The 13,527-nt window shown below is 35.6% G+C and overlaps 1 protein-coding gene across 1 annotated transcript in view; it reads left to right on the forward strand.

Moving 5' to 3' along the window:
- Positions 1-12,175, forward strand: part of SUZ12 (SUZ12 polycomb repressive complex 2 subunit) — a gene marked incomplete at its 5' end in the record, with an annotated part of 29,207 nt that extends 17,032 nt beyond the window's left edge. The window contains 9 exons of the mRNA XM_085304785.1: positions 480-582; positions 1,785-1,890; positions 3,465-3,642; positions 6,571-6,662; positions 7,134-7,277; positions 7,986-8,143; positions 8,572-8,770; positions 9,321-9,400; positions 9,724-12,175. Of these exons, the coding sequence (XP_085160911.1) occupies positions 480-582; positions 1,785-1,890; positions 3,465-3,642; positions 6,571-6,662; positions 7,134-7,277; positions 7,986-8,143; positions 8,572-8,770; positions 9,321-9,400; positions 9,724-10,069 (1,406 nt within the window). The remainder of the gene's footprint in view (positions 1-479; positions 583-1,784; positions 1,891-3,464; positions 3,643-6,570; positions 6,663-7,133; positions 7,278-7,985; positions 8,144-8,571; positions 8,771-9,320; positions 9,401-9,723) is intronic.
- Between the last annotated feature and the right edge of the window lie 1,352 nt (positions 12,176-13,527).

Genomic DNA, 13,527 nt, shown 5'->3' on the forward strand with positions numbered 1-13,527 from the left:
ATGTAAATCTAATACCAAATTTAATAATTTCTGATCAAGGGGAGGGCCAACACTGGTGGGGGTGAGTAATGTAGGAGAAATCTGTGGTTTCTATAAACATATTAATAGAGCTATTTTCATAATCATATCAAAGCATGGTGTGCTATATCATAAATACTATAGCCTTGAAGAGTACCTGGAGAATAAAAAAACTTCATTTTATAAGTACAAGAGGAAGGCCAAAGCCCACGTTCTTTATGCTGAYAGATTAATACGACTGGAATATGAGTATACGTGAACATATCTAAACCATGGTTGTTTTTCAGCTAAGCATTGCCTCCATTGACCTTGGGAATGTTAATTAAATTCTTCATCTTTTCCATTGTATATCACATAGCTGGCATAATCAACAGCTAGTTCTACTTTACAATTGCATGGAAACTGTTCAGTCATTTGAATTTGTCTGCATAATAATTGAATACAATATTTATTATATACAGATGTCAATGAGGAGCTTCCAGCTAGAAGAAAAAGAAACTCTTCAAATCGTGAAGATGGGGAGAAGACATTTGTAGCACAAATGACTGTATTTGATAAAAACAGGTAATACTATCCAAAATACTTGAAATCCAAAACTTGAGGATTGTGCTGTTAATCTGCTTCAATTTGTCAATCTTTTTTTTTTGACAGGTGTAACTTCTGTGGTTCTGTTATGAACCAATGATAGCATAATTAAAAAGAAAAAAAAATCATAAAGTGTGGTTGCTACTTACCTTTTATTTGATAGCATAACTTTCTCCCCACCCAGCCTCTTCCTGATGTAGTCACAGATCTTGTTCTGTTAGCATCTAAATAACACATCCATTACTATGGTGGGTTCCTAAGAATCATAGATTGCTCCTTTGAATAACGTGCTAGTTGTTTAAATTAAAAACATATTATATAACTTGAAATGTTACTGTTTAAGTGTTTAAACAAGCAGTTAAAATCGTAATAAGCTTATTCTGTCAGGTACTTTAAGCGTGATGAAATGTTTTTATATTTGTTATCTTGACATGAGCTAATACACTTAAAGAARGTGGGATAGGAGCAATGTGGGCCTAGCCATAGCTTAGAGCAATCCTGATTAGATAATCCTGAGAAGATAAGCAGCATACCATTTATTGGTAAGTGGATACTGTGCTGTTTGTCCTGGGAGGGGGCTGGTAGCACCAGCAACAACCAAAATACTGGCGTTTACTATGAGAAACAGTCTGTTTGTTGTGCTGAGAAGGAAATGTAGCATATGAATGTAAGTGTTCTATCTGTGGGAAATCTAGAACTCAGGTGGAGATACGTATCTAAATCATTTCTTAAATAATAGAAGCACAATTCAAGAAAAAGCTACTTAAAATATGTCTTCCCTACCCCATGATTCTGACAAAGTACTTATGAATTTTCTAAAAACGTATTTGGATAAATATTTTGAGTAGGGTTTTTTAAGAAAAGTTTTATTTATTCACCTGAAGATTCCCATCATAATGCTAATTTTTATTAACATTAGCTTTCTTGTAACTTTTGGAATTATTTGGATGAGGGATTGAATTACTGTTTGGCAGTAGATAGCTTTTTCATTCTGGATGATGTTTACCTAGAAGCTTAAGCATAGTTACCAAATAAATTTACCTGAAGAACTACATTCAGTTTCATAAAAGTTGGTTTGAAATGTTTTGAGGAAATGTTGAAATATATTCTACATTTTAATCGGCAAACAATAAAAATAAAAGTGAGCTTCTTCACTCATCATACATACTTTGTGTTGACAGACGCTTGCAGCTTCTAGATGGGGAATATGAAGTGGCCATGCAGGAAATGGAAGAGTGTCCCATTAGCAAGAAAAGAGCAACATGGGAAACTATACTTGATGGGAAGGTATGGACTGTTTTATTACCTGAAGGACTCGTCAAGGATTATTCACTTTAAAATAATCTTGATTAAAATGGAATACAAATTCAAAATGTAGCAGTGGTTAGTTTGAAAATGGATTAAGTTAAACAGGAAATGCTACTTCTCTTTCAAGATATGAAAGCATATTTGGATTTAGCTCTTGTTTAGAAAAGGTTTGATTCCATTAGATTGCCTCATAAAATWGGGCAAATTAAAAGTCAAAAGGTAATAAAAGATGACAAGTGCCATACCTAGAGTATCTGTTAACATTTCCTTGTAAAACAAAGTCAGTTACTGTAATCAGTTTGGGTCAGACAAGCAAAAAGAAACAAACTGCATAAGCAAAAATTTTGGAGAAAAAGGAATCCAAGACTTAAGATATCTTAGGTGTGATTGTTCACAGACATTAGGAGAACGCTGATGAAATTTAGTGATAACAGGAAAACGAGATGTCAGCGTAGGAGGAAAAACTTGCTCAGAGAGGAATTGTTAACAGAGGAGTGAAGTGAGTCAGCACTAGTGGTACTGAATGCAAGGTGTTGTMCTTGCATAGTCACATGCTTCTGTGTCTTGGGAGAGTATCAGTGGGAAGTGACTGAGGAGAATAACATAAAATTTTGAGGTRGTTTCAAAGTAATTGTGAATCAGCAATGATTATGTAATCATGAAAAAAAGTAAAGATGAGCCAAAGTATGTAGCAGAAACTCCACTCATGAGACAGCAAGATAAGAGCTCTGTTATTTTGTTCATCTGCTTATGTAAATGTACTTCAAAAATATATATATAATTTGTGTAACTTTTGTTAGACTGAGATGAGGAAATGGTCACCTTCTGTAGGTGGGAGAATGAAAGAGGAAAGCATTTCAGGCTGGAAATGCTACCTCAAAGAGAAGAAAATATATACCTGGCTAATGCATATATAACCCCTATCTGATACGTACACTGTCACTGGGTTTCTGTTTTTCGAACAGATTTTCAGTAAAGTAATAAGACCTGAATACAATAAACATCTCATTCACAAATTTATGCTCTGATCCTGGATAATAGGGGTTTGGACTTGACCTGGATGTGTCTTCCATTTGTGTACTATTCATTATTTTGATAAGTGAGTGAATTAGAAGAACATTCACAGGAAAATATTACAACAGTATTGCTACCACAGATGATGTGTTTTTTAAGCTCATGTGTTAATATACAATACTGGACTGCAGAATTAGGGGTTGGTGTGAGTGGAAAGAGAAAGAAGAGTACACTGGCAGCAGGCTGGTTGGTGAGTCCTGTTTTTGTTCTGGTTGTGACCTATACTATTTACTGTTTAGTGTTTCACAAAGATCCATCTGTGGGCTGCACCTGTGTGTAAATAGCAATGTGCAGGGAACTGCATAACCACCTTTTTTCTTTTCTTTTTTTKTAGTATATCTAAATGTATATGTTGAAAATACAGAGGCTTTCTTAAATTTAGATGATATAAAGATGTGTACCCCCTTCTGTGAATATTTTTACATGAAATGTTTTTGCGCATGAGACACTAATATTACTGTGTCTGTTTTTTTTTCCAGAGGTTGCCTCCATTTGAAACATTTTCTCAGGGACCTACACTTCAGTTTACTCTTCGTTGGACGGGAGACACAAATGATAAATCTACRGCTCCTATAGCTAAGCCTCTCGCAACACGAAATTCGGAAAGCCTYCCTCAAGAAAACAAGCCCAATTCTGTTAAACCTACTCAGACTATAGGTAAGCAAACTTTATTTGACACTGAATAGTAATCTGCTTAGCAGATTGGGCGTGTATAGCTATAATAATAATTTTCAAAGAATATGTGATACCAGTGTATAGCAAGCATTTTTATTGAACTGGTACATGTTTTAAAATATTAACAGAAATATCTTTGCTGTGRAACACTTTGAGATGACTGCAATATTCAAACATATATTAAAAAACCCTTGTCTCATTTTTACTTGCTGCATTGTTTAGCTCTTTCTGCCAAATACTCAAATTGTTGGAGGGGTTGGGTTTTTTTGRTTGTATACTGCAGTTCAGTTTAACTGAAAACTTCATAAACTGAAGTAGCTGTACAGGAGGTAGCATACTACTTGATAATAGTACTAATTATGTGAAGGAATTAGCCTGTGAATTTGTGATTAATGGTTATGTTCCTTAATTGCAGGCATTTTTGAGTGACCTCTGTGTGTGTGTGTGTGTGTGTGTGTGTGTGTGTGTGCGTGCTTCTCTCTCTTAAATAGCTTTCTGTCTCAGGGTCATATTTAATCTGAAACTGCCCCTGGATTCCTAAATGTCAGTGGTGGATAACCTAGATATTACCTTTACTTTGTCTTGCTCACAGTTATTTGTAACTTTAAATTGGAACACAATTGAAAAATGTAAATTATACAGAAGGTGACAGTCTGCCCCATCACTGTTTAAGCACCTATGAAATATCTGGACTGTAGACTGACACCTGATTCACTTCAGAGTGGTCAGTGTTTTCAAGCTTGTAACTGGATTGCAGCTGGGTGTTTAAGGAAGCTTCTGGGTCCCTATTAGCACTAATTATTTGGACTGCAATGGTTCTGATCTCCAGATCTGATTTCCAGGGTTTGTAGCAAAGCACTGCTTGTAAACAGTTGTATTGCTTAGAGTTTTGAGGTTCACCTGAGGTTAGTGCATTCAACAGCTTGTGCAGAATTGTATGTCAGTCTGGCTTTGTGTTGGTTGTAGACCTTTGAGATTTTGGAACTATTGTAGTGGCAGTAAGGGAAAAATTAACTTATGATTGCTTTTCAGGAAGTGCCATTTATCTAGTTATTGCAGTGTATGTTTGAAAACCCCATAGGTAAACAATAGCTCATCTCTGATCAGCTTTTCAAAGAGTGGGAATTCTTTTCACTGCTTTTAGAGCTTTAATTTGTAGTAATACAAAAGTTACAGCAGGAAAACTTTCACTTCCACGGGCACAGAAGCCTCTGTCTAGGGCGAGCACTGAGGTCCTCAGCCAGCCTGTAGACATCTTTGTCTTTGGGTAGTGTACAAGACTATTCAAAATGCAACTGATGGCTGTCTTCTGAACTGAATATTTTACCTGACCTAGGGATTGCAGACATCTAATTTCTTCCTAAGTCAGAAGGGATGATTGGCACTTAGAGCACGTAAATACAAAGTAGTTCCCAGTAGAACAAGGCAACAGAAACAGGGAAGTTTCAAACTTTCAGTGTTGTTCTGACTTCCTTTTACTTCCTCATACCAGGCCCCTAGTATCTCAGAGTTTCTTGGAGACCTATATTGTAATGTTAGGCAGCTTTTATGCTCAGACTTGCRCAACAAATGACTGTATGTGGCTAACTCACTAAGGTGTGTATGAGTTTACTACATAATAAATGTATGGGGATATGGAGAGGCTGCATTGCTAGTTTACTAATGGAACACTTTGTTGTATCAGAGAGACTGAGTATTCCAGTAAACTGGCAAAGTTACAGCAAGTGTTACCTTCTAGCAGACTCTTAATACAAGAGTAATATGCAAGCACAGTGCAAAGCCCGGTGTTGGAGGATATTTCTGATACTCATACACTTTTCAGTCTCCGGGTTCCAAAAAAGGAGGAGAGTGGAAAAATAATCAGAATTTTTTATCCATTAAGGGTTCTGATAGTCAAAGAACAATAACCATGCATCTTTCCTAAAGATGTATGAATTTGGTGTTGTCATTTTACTTTACTCTGGCCTGTTTCCCAGGCAAATGAGTGGAATGAAGACCTCAAAGACCCTCTAAATGTGATGCTATACACTATGCTGTAATTACAAAGTGCTCGAAATAACTGACCAGTGGAATTCTAACTTTTCTGATGTGGTACAGGCTGAAGTGTGTCAGGCTGTCTTTCATACAGAAAGAGGATGAAATTGCCCCCTTTTCCCAGAATATTTAGTGTAGAATAAGTGCATTTTCTAAGAGATTCTCTTATATCAGTAGAGATTGTTCTGCCTTTTCACCATTCAGAAACAAGTAGTTGTCACCATTTGTTTTCTCCTGGGGTAAACCTACTTAAACTTACTTAAATATGTGTTTGTTCTTGTTAATTATATGGAATGAAATTATCTTACTGAGAAAAAATGTATAAAAAGGCTAAGAGACATCTGAGCATTGCCATTACAATAAATAATGTTAGTAAGTGTTTGAGGGTAAGAGTTAAGGGTTGGCATGTCAGTTAAATATTTTGTATTTTACTTGTATTTCATTTTTTTGTCTGTTGTGAGACTTGCACTTCTGAAATTGAATTTAAGCAATGTGCTTTCACATGGCTGCACTGAAAATAGTATTTATTTTGGTATTTCCCAGCCACCCTCTGCTTTCAGCTGCRGCTAAAGAAAATGTTGCTTTTTACCTGATGATTTTTTTAAGTTCTCTGAAAGRTTCTTCAAAACTGGGGCTACATTAGGTGTTTGAGTGGTATTTTACCTGTAAGTTGTTGAAGGAAGCTCAGCATCAAGCCTTTTTGCTTGCTGTTATGAAGAGCTACCTAAACCATAGTTCACTAGTGTTACCCGTTTCCTCCAGAAGAAAGGTACCCTTCACAGAACTTCCATAGTCAGATAAGAAATGTAATGTGTTTTCCCCATGCACACACACACACAAAGCAGAAATGCATGTCTATCCATGTTCTTTTTTCAGCTGTGAAAGAATCCTTGCCAACAGATCTTCAAACAAGAAAAGAGAGAGATGTTTTAAATGAACCTCGACAAAAATTGCGAATATTTTACCAGGTATTGAAAATGAGTGTTAGCAGGGAGAGAAATAGAAAGTGAAAATTGCATGGAATTAAAATGTTCACGTCTCTTCCAAGTTGGGTGCAGCTTTTAGTTTTGTCCATAGAGCTATCTTATGTGTAGTCTCAGAGGATGCCTTAAGGGGTTGCAGATTCACGTATTAAGAGCCGTTCCACGTATTTCTTCTTACAGGAAGTATTTTAGAGAATCTTCCCGGGGCCATAGCTGACATGTCTTCCAAAATACAAAGGGCATCTCCCATTAGACACCTGGAGGGGGGATAGGTGGTTTTCTTCTATGGAAAAAATTCTTGAAATACCATTGTTTCAGTACACTGAGCTGATCTAATGTTCGTAAGAAATGATTACAGTGGAGGTTTTCTGAAGTGATATCCAAGTTGATTTTATGGGTGGAAGGTTAATGAATGAAATGTATTTGGTGCTAATATTTTTTATTTGTTTGCATCAGTTCCTTTATAACAACAATACGAGACAACAGACTGAAGCCCGAGACGACTTGCATTGTCCGTGGTGCACACTGAACTGTCGTAAACTGTATAGTCTACTCAAACATCTGAAACTCTGTCACAGCAGATTTATCTTTAATTATGTTGTAAGTGATCTTACTGCTTATTAATATGAAATATAGTACTGTCTGTAGTAAATACTGTACTGCATAGACTTCATTGCTAGCCTGTTAAGTTTTAGGATTGTATCTACAGGTTAAATGCAACTTTCTTTGAATTTAGTCAAATGAATGTTTGTATGTTACAGGCATAATTAAAATTTGTAGGGTTTTTTTTCCCCTCCCCTCTGTGGTCACTGGAAGGTGAATTCTGGCTATAGCTGTTGCTTTTGYATTAGTTATTCTTTTTATGTGATGTAGTAAGCAGTGTGATTTATACTTGGTTGGAAGTCTTTTGAGGCTTTAAGAAGGCAGTAAATATTTAAAATCAGTATTAAATTTAGTTATGCTGATAAGGACCTGTTCCTACCAACTGACTGAACGAAATTCCTTTACTACTACTAATTTCTAGGCTGTTTGCAATCTTCTGCTCGTATTGTCTTTTAATTTATAATCACTTCTATTCTAAGTGGTTTTAATACTTAACAGTAAAATGGTATACAGAGCAAAGCAACTTAAATGGTGTAATTTGTTTGTAGAGGTTAAAAATGACTTCGATGTTAAAGGGAACTAGAGCTATGTGAAGTTATTGATAGGGTGATATTTCAGGTATTCAGAATTTAAAAGGTTACTTGATTAAACCTTCTGGGGTAGTCATTACTGTTTGCTAAATATATTTACAATTATCTGTTTCAGTATCACCCAAAAGGTGCTAGGATAGATGTATCTATCAATGAGTGTTATGATGGCTCCTATGCAGGAAATCCTCAGGATATTCATCGCCAACCTGGATTTGCCTTCAGTCGCAATGGACCAGTCAAAAGAACTCCTATCACACACATACTTGTATGCAGGTGGGTAGATTTAAAAGCAAGTTCATCTATGTTTGTGTGGTATAGCATATGGGCCAAAATTCATGAAACTAGCAGGATCTGTTAAGTCATAGCTGCACATAAGCAGAGTGTTGAATTTTCCCTATCACTAAAGTACAGTGTTTTTTTCCTGACTAGATAAAATGGTGGTGAGGGATATCTTCACCTGTGATTTTTCTACATCTGCTTATTTTCTTTATGTGGTACTTTATCTTAGAACTTTTGTTACCCCAAAGTTTTGTGTTTTTTTTTTTTTTTTAATGGGCTATTTCACTAGTGGTAATTTTTTTTCAACTTTTCTTTGCAAGCTAGAGCCTAAAAAGATAGTGTGTATTAATCTGTCACAGCAGTTAGTATTTGCCTATCTTGACTTGATAGATGAAAGTAGTTACTTTTTTTCCTTCTGCTAGGCCAAAACGTACGAAAGCAAGTATGTCAGAATTTCTTGAATCTGAAGATGGAGAAGTGGAACAGCAACGAACATACAGCAGTGGACACAATCGGTTATATTTTCACAGTGATACATGTTTACCTCTCCGTCCACAAGAAATGGAAGTAGACAGTGAGGATGAGAAAGACCCTGAATGGCTACGGGAGAAGACTATTACTGTAATTATTCCATTTATATAAGATGATTCTAAATGGATTTTAGTTTTTCAAATACGGTATGCAGTTGTTGTGGGGAACAAATGGGCTGTATATATAATGAAAACAGTGCTTTCACTTTGAGAATAAGTAGAACATTTTATGAAGTTAAACCACTAACATCTAGTATGTTTAATGATATAAATTCATGGAATCAGAGTGTGTTTTCAAGTATGCCTTTAGTTATAAATTTAGCTCAGTCCTCATGATCCTAAGAAGTTCTTTATTCACTGTTTGTGACACTAAAAGAGGAGATGCTGGTATTACAGGAATGCACGGTGGTACATGTATAATATGGAAATAATTTAGCATCATAGATCTGTATGTGATCTGACTTTGTTCTGACCCTTCTGATGTAGTACCTTAATCTTCAGAAGTAGTTATTTCTGTGATGTATCGGTGGCATAAGCAGAATTTTAAGTGTACTTTCACTGCTTGTCACCAGATATGGAATTCTGACGTTTTTCCTTTTTTTTTTTCTCTCTCCTTTCTCCCTTGTTTTGAATCTCTCCAGCAAATTGAAGAATTTTCTGATGTTAACGAAGGAGAGAAAGAAGTGATGAAATTATGGAATCTTCATGTTATGAAGCACGGGTATGTTGCTGTAATCTTAGTTTTGATACAAATGATGTATGTTTGGTTGATTTTTGTATTGCATTTCACTGAGCAAGTAAAATTAATTTCAGCTGTTTAGGAAAGGTTCGTTAAAGGATGATCTGTTAACATGCTTTCTATTCTTTTAAGTTTAAAAAATCTTGTGTGTGGTAGCTCTATGGCTTTGAAAACAAAAACATGGCAGATACTTGAGACTCTGTAATGGAAAATCCGTGCAGTTATATTGATAAACCATGTTGTAAGGTATCTTTTATTTTTGAAAATGTTTTAACTTGCATAATGATGGATTTCTAATTTGACAGGTTTATTGCTGACAATCAAATGAATCATGCCTGTATGCTGTTTGTTGAAAATTATGGACAGAAAATAATTAAGAAGAACTTGTGTCGAAACTTTATGCTACATCTGGTCAGCATGCATGACTTTAACCTCATTAGCATAATGTCAATAGACAAAGCTGTTGCCAGGCTTCGAGAGATGCAGCAGAAGTTAGAAAAAGGAGAATCAGCCTCCCCAACGGATGAGGAATCTTCTGAAGAACAAAGTGGGACGACAAATGGATATAGTGAAAATAATGTGAGAGAGAGAATTTCAGAAATGGATAGCATCTCAGGTGTCACAAAACAGAGCAAGAAACAGAAGCTCTGAAGTCAAAACTCAAATGCCATTCAACGGACAAACATTGAAGTGACATTCTAGGGTGCATGAGTTCTATAAAGAATTACACACACAAAATACAGAGATTCCAAACAGGCACTGCTGGATGGAAATAAATGATTTCAGCAAGGATATTGTTACAACAGGGTTTCTATTCAGTTAATTATGCAAGTACTACATGTATATTGGTTTTGGTGATGTAATGACAATATTCTAAGAGTTTGAGCATGAAGAGCAATATGAAAATCTTTTTGTAATTTTAGTAATTAGTGTCTTAAGAACTTTATGGAATTTACATAATTTAAGTATATGTAAAACAATTTTTATATTAAGATTTTTGCATCTGTATCTGGCTGTTTTTTCCTACCATGAAGTTGCTGAACATCGGGGGAAGGGGGTTGGGATACAGTTTATGCTTTTCTTATTTAGAAATTCTCCAGTTAGCTTTTTGTGAAAATAACGTCTCACTATTTAAAGTTTAACCTTGATCCTTGTATTTGAAATCATTTATCAATTTGATCGTAAATTACAAATTAAATCTTTTTTACACACTAAAATTATGAAATTTTGCAAACTTAGCACTTCCTTTGTCTTGTGCCTGTTTGGAAAGATCTTGGCTTTTCATGTTACAGACACAGTGAAGTACCACCTTGGCTTTTTGAGGTTACCAGCAGTTTGGTTTTCGTGGATAATTCTGATGTATTGATCACCCAGTGTACCATTTTAAACTTGAACATTAGCTCCTTTATATTTTTATTACACATTGACACAGCTACACAAACTATTTGATGTGAACCCCTTAAACTGGGGCTGTGCATCATAGTGTGCCATGCTAAAGCCGAGAGTCTATCGTCAGTATGTAGGCATTACGTCGATTTGCTTCTTTGGAAGTTTATGCCTGCTGTTTTGCCTGAGTACAGACTGCAAGTCCAGGCCATAGGTTTAGCTTTGGCTTTTGAGATGCCACTCTTGAGGGAAAAATGCACTGTAAAATTGGACCAGAAAATGTGTTGCACTTCTTATGCAAGTATTCTGTGATGTATTGTATTCAATACAGATACTAAGATGCTGACTAAACTATATTTGAGCAGTTTTGCACTGCTGTTAACACATTTTATGCATACGTTTACAGATTTTTTCCAATGGAAAGTGGTTTCACTACTGGTACAGTATCAGCACCGAAGGGTTTATTCCAGCAAGCACTGTGGTTGAGTGACATCACCTCAATTTTTTATTATCCTTAAGATATTGCATTTTTCATATTCTTTATTTATAAAGGAACAATGCTGCTGTAAATACAGGTATTTTTAATTTTTTATTTCATTCCATCACCATGAAATGCAGTTCCCTGTTTGTTTAAGGGGTATATAAGCTTTCTAATGGTGTCTTCAGAAATTTATAAAATGTAAATACTGATTTTGATGGTCCTTAAGATGTGTTTAACTGTGAGACTATTTAACTAATGGTGTGGATGTGATTTGTCATCCAGTATTAAGTTCTTAGTCACTGATTTTTGTGTACAAAAATAGGAAAGAGGGAAACTGCAGCTTTCATTACAAACTTCTTGAATTTGCCAGCTCTCTGAGTTTTAGCAAACTCTAATTATGCCTCTGGATAGTACATCAAGCATTTCTCTCTGGCTTTAATTTGCTAAAGCTGTGCACATATGTAAAAAAAATAGAGTATTTTAGGGGAGATGTAGTTCTAGAATTATTGCTTATGTCATTTCTTAAGCAGTTATGCTCTTAATGCTTAAAAGAAGGCTAGCATTGTTTGCACAAAAAGTTGGTGATCCCCCCAAAAAATAGTAATGAAATTACTTCTGTCCAGTAAACTTTGTATGTCATGTCAATTTATAATAAAAGCTGAAAAAATCCCTTTGTTTTCTATTTATAAAGATGCCTTTTCTATATGTACCTTTGAGAGATTTTTGAAGATATCATGTAAGCTGGTTAAAAAGCATTTGAATGGTACAGTAGATGTAAAAAACAAAACAAAACAAACAAGTTCAGTTGTTTAAATGAACCATTGTTTTTACATTAAATGTTTTATTTGAAATCGGCTTTTGTACATAAAGTTCAGTAATATAAAATCTGCCATGATGGTTGTCCAGTCATTTTGTGTGCATGTAGAAAGGCCACAAGCAGCAGCTAGTATAAACTTCCTCTTCTGCTTGTCTGTTTAAATTCACATTAATATGCTTGTCAGACTTCTACAACGGTAGCTAAGAACCTGACTAGTCCTTCTGTTATCCTTAGTGTCTATATAAATTACCAAGTCCATGGCTAGATTATGAAAATTTTACTTCTCCTTTCTTGGGGGTAGAACGGAATACCTGAGATTTAAGTTRTGTGTATTACTGCTTAGAACTGTAATTTATCTAACTGAACCAAAGCTACATGAATGAAGCACGTCACTGTTGCTGTTTCAGTTGTAAAAGTAACAAAGTGACCTGTGTTTTTTTTTTTTTTTTTAATGCAAATAGTTAATGTTTCAAATAGTTTTTACAGGATGTAACCATGCTTTAATTGGAGCTGAGTTTTAAATCAGTCTCTATGCTTCTCTAGGGTTGTAAGGGAAGAATAGTTTAGGTAATATGGAACTGAGCAAGAGGACTTGCACTGCTCATCAGTGTGTCCGGGGTGTTGAACAGCGGACACTGAAAACCTTTTTCTCTGCTAAAAATAATTTAGATGCTAAAATAGAGGATATAATGGCTAGATTCTGTAAACAGCAGACTGCAGTTGTCTAATGTGCCTTTTTAACTGGCAAAGGCTCTTTAAATTTAGCCTTTAATATGTTCACAGCAGATTTCTGTGATCTTCTATACTTGGTGGTAACTTTAACACAATAGGTCTGTGACCTGCAAGCTGGAAGCTAATGTTTGATGTTTCTAATTCAGTGCATTAAATACTRTATTCAGAATTGTTAGCTGGATGTAAGTTGTTAACCTTCAGTGTACGTTGCTGCAAGTGTCTTGACTGTAGTTACTGCTTTGGTCTCTGAAATTTTGGGGGGCAGATTTAACTGACATATTTTGAACTGTTGAAATTAGAGTAATTGCTACCATCCTATGTCCTATGTGCCACCTCATCAGTTTGATTATACCTTCACTGAGAATCAACAGTATTGTCAAAACTGTCCTCTCAGCATGGTTCCTACCAAGTTAAGTATTTCTCAATCCACAGAACATTTTGGTGCCAYCATCAACCAGTGCCTGAGTGAAGGTGCTCCTGATGGACCAGATCCTGCTTATAAATCTGATAGTCCAGGGCTGCACACCCCCAAAAAGGAGCTTTGGCTGAAGTAGGTAAGTTTCTCCTTCCAAGACTGTCTTACTGCTGGGATACCTGCAGTACCCAAGCTACTTGATTTGAGACTGAAGATGCATTTTTTTCAGGAGAAATACTCAGAATCTTATTAAGCAGGAGCTTCATACGAATGCTGTG

Source organism: Rhea americana, unplaced genomic scaffold (assembly GCF_003343005.1).
Source record: "Rhea americana isolate MKP2758 unplaced genomic scaffold, rheAme1 scaffold_21, whole genome shotgun sequence".
NCBI classification, from domain to species: domain Eukaryota; kingdom Metazoa; phylum Chordata; class Aves; order Rheiformes; family Rheidae; genus Rhea; species Rhea americana.